The sequence below is a fragment of the Mauremys mutica genome, chromosome 2, assembly GCF_020497125.1.
Source record: "Mauremys mutica isolate MM-2020 ecotype Southern chromosome 2, ASM2049712v1, whole genome shotgun sequence".
Taxonomy (NCBI): Eukaryota; Metazoa; Chordata; order Testudines; family Geoemydidae; genus Mauremys; species Mauremys mutica.
The window spans coordinates 71,359,716-71,362,697 of record NC_059073.1 but is presented as its reverse complement, the minus strand read 5'-3'; the positions used below and the strand labels follow the sequence as shown (position 1 = coordinate 71,362,697).

Below are 2,982 nucleotides of genomic sequence, written 5' to 3'. Positions count from 1 at the left end.
CACAATATAGAGCATATACCCATAGGCGCTCTTTCCCCTCCCATTCTGATCTGAATCCTGGAAAAATCCGTCCCCGCCGGGCGCTGTCTGTCTTGTAACCTGCACAGGTAAAGAGTCGCTGGAAGGGGCGGGGCGGGGCTGGGACTCTTCCATTCCCCGCTCAGAGCATCGAGCCCCCCGTCACCTTCCCAGCCCAAACCCCGCCCCCGCCCGCCATTGGCCGCGGCTCTGGGTAAATAGGGCCGCGCTCTGACAGCTGCCAGCAGTGAGCCCGTGAGCCCCCCTCACTGGAGACCCTGCTTCAATCAGCGGCGTCCCCGCGCCCAGCCCCGCGCGCCCAGCCCGCCCGGGGAGCTGTCCCTGCTGCCCCAGCCGAGCCAGGGGAGAGGGGGCTGCTCGGAGCGGACGGTCCCTTTCCTGCCAGCTGTTGCCCGGGGAGGGGTCGGAGGCGGGTCCGGGTCAGGCCGGCTCCTCCCGGTGGCTCCGGCCCGGCTGCCCCGAGATGAGCAGCCCCGATGCGGGCTACGCCAGTAGCGACGACCAGACGCAGGCAAGGTGCTCGCTCCCCATCATGATGCCGGCGCTGGGCCCCTGCCAGTGGGCAGAGACCCTGAGCCCCCTCGCAGACGCCAAGGTGAAGAGTGAGGCGGCCCCGGCGGGGGCTGCGAGCAGCCGGGCCAAAAGCGAGTCCCGCATCCGCCGGCCCATGAACGCCTTCATGGTGTGGGCCAAGGACGAGCGCAAGCGGCTGGCGCAGCAGAACCCGGACCTGCACAACGCGGAGCTCAGCAAGATGCTGGGTGAGTGTCCGCTAGTGAGCCGGGCCGGGCCGGGGAGGCTTCTCCGCCCACCTGCCCCAGCCCGGCCCGGAGCTGGGGCGTGGGGGAGGGTCCCCGCCCTCTGCGAGCGGCGCGCAGGGAAAGTTACCGAGTGCTGCTGGTACCTGCCCCGCGGGCGAGGACTGGAGCCGGGGCTGGTGCGCTGAGGGCAGAGGGTATGGGAGGAGTGGCCAGTGCCTCTCGCCCGGGGACTGGGTTAGCGAGGGGAGCGCGAGGCGGGGGGTGGGGGAAATGGAGGCGGCCGGGGGCTGTGGGTGGGGGGCGCCCGGAGTGAGTAGGGGGGTGGAGGCGGCCGGGGGCTGTGGGTGGGGGGCGCCCGGGGTGGGTAGCGGGGTGTGGAGCCGGACGGGCGTTGGGGGGCTGCACTGGGGGGATGGAGGCGGCCGGGCGCCGGAGGGGGCAGGTGGGGGCGGATGCAGGCGGCCGGGGGCTGGGTGGGGGCGCACTGGGGGGATGGAGGCGGCCGGGCGCCGGCGGCCAGGTGCTGGGTGGGGGCGCACGGGAGGCGCACGGAAGAGCCGCAGGGTTACGCGGTTTGTCGCCCCGCAGGGAAGGCCTGGAAGGCGCTGTCGCTGGCGGAGAAGCGGCCGTTCGTGGAGGAGGCGGAGCGGCTGCGGGTGCAGCACATGCAGGACCATCCCAACTACAAGTACCGGCCGCGCCGGCGGAAGCAGGTGAAGCGCCTGAAGCGCGTGGAAAGCGGCTTCCTGGCGCACGGGCTGGCGGAGGCGCCGGGCGCCGGGCTGGCCAGCGAGGGCAGCAGGATGTGCGTGGAGAGCCTGGCGCTGCCCTACCCGGAGCAGGGCTACCCCGCCGTGCAGAGCGCGCTGCCCCCGGCGCTGGGCCACTACCGGGACTGCCAGCCCCTGGCTGCCGCCTTCGACGGCTACAACCTGCCGACCCCGGACCCGTCCCCGCTGGAAGCGGCGGAGAGCGAGGCGGCCTTTTTCACGCCGCCCCTGCAGGACGAGTGTCAGCTGGCGCCCTACGGCTACCCCGCGGCCGAGTACCCCGCGCACGGGGCCGAGAGCCAGGCCAGCGCCGCGCTCCGCAGGCACCTGCCCCGCGCCGAGCCGCTGGGGCAGCTCAGCTCCCTGCAGAGCCTGCTGGGCTGTCAGGGCCCCCTGCACGCCTACTACGGGCAGCTGTGCCCGCCCGCCGGCCCGGCCCGCGCCCCCCAGCTCCCGCCGCAGCCCTGCCAGCCCTCGCCGCCGCCCGAGGCGCAGCAGTGCAGGGAGCCGCTGGAGCACCTGTCGCAGGACGAGTTGCTGGGCGACGTGGATCGCACCGAGTTCGAGCAGTACCTGCACTTCGCCTGCAAGCCCGAGCTAGGGCTCCACTTCCCGGGCCACGACGCCGGCCTGGCCGCGCCAGACGCCCACGGGCCCCTCTCCTCGGTGGTTTCGGATGCGAGTACTGCTGTGTATTACTGCACTTACCCAGACGCCTAAGAGACACGGTCACTCCCAGCGCTCTCGCGGTGCGAAGTCGCTGTGAGTCTGTGGCGGACTCCCCGGTGATGGGAAGCCTTGTACGGAAGGGTGTGTGCTTTGCTCCTATTTATGTAATTTATTGGAATCTTGAGAACTGACAGGTGACAGAGACCCACTCAAGGTTTGAAAGACAGCTCTCCATCTGATCCCCAAGTGGTGCAATTCTAGTGTTTCACCCTGAACTGAAAATTAAAACTATTTAAACTTCAGATAGCTGCACAGTTGGACTGTAATTTATCAGCTCCTGGAAGAGTTCACGATGCTGTTTAAATGTTGTGACTGTTCAGTTTTATACATATGGAATTTGGGTTTTGTACAGACTAATTTTGCACTTTTTACAAATAAAGGGAAAAATAATAATTTTTTTCACTTTCATAGCCCCTTACATCTACGATTAGTATTTTAATGTATACGGTAGTTAATAGCTAACGACTTAGATAAATGTCCTGTTTTCATTCAAAGCCTTTACAGTAAAGAGAACTTCATTGTACTTAAATATAAATAATCGGAGGTAATGTCAAACTACTTTTTTTTTTAGACCTGGTCTTATCTCAGTTAAATGGCGGAAGGATTTGATAAATATCTATCCCCTTAAAATATTGTTTTCTCTTAGAAAATTCAGATAGTGGGGTTTTTTTAAGGGATTTGGT

General features: G+C 64.8%; 1 protein-coding gene across 1 annotated transcript; it reads left to right on the top strand.

The window, feature by feature from the left end:
• Window positions 1-278: 278 nt before the first annotated feature.
• LOC123364273 (transcription factor SOX-17-like) lies at window positions 279-2,764 on the top strand. The gene is made up of 2 exons (XM_045006238.1): window positions 279-800; window positions 1,389-2,764. The coding sequence occupies exons 1-2, from the start codon at window positions 503-505 to the stop codon at window positions 2,288-2,290; spliced, it is 1,200 nt and encodes a 399-aa protein (XP_044862173.1). The 5' UTR covers window positions 279-502; the 3' UTR covers window positions 2,291-2,764.
• Window positions 2,765-2,982: the final 218 nt, after the last annotated feature.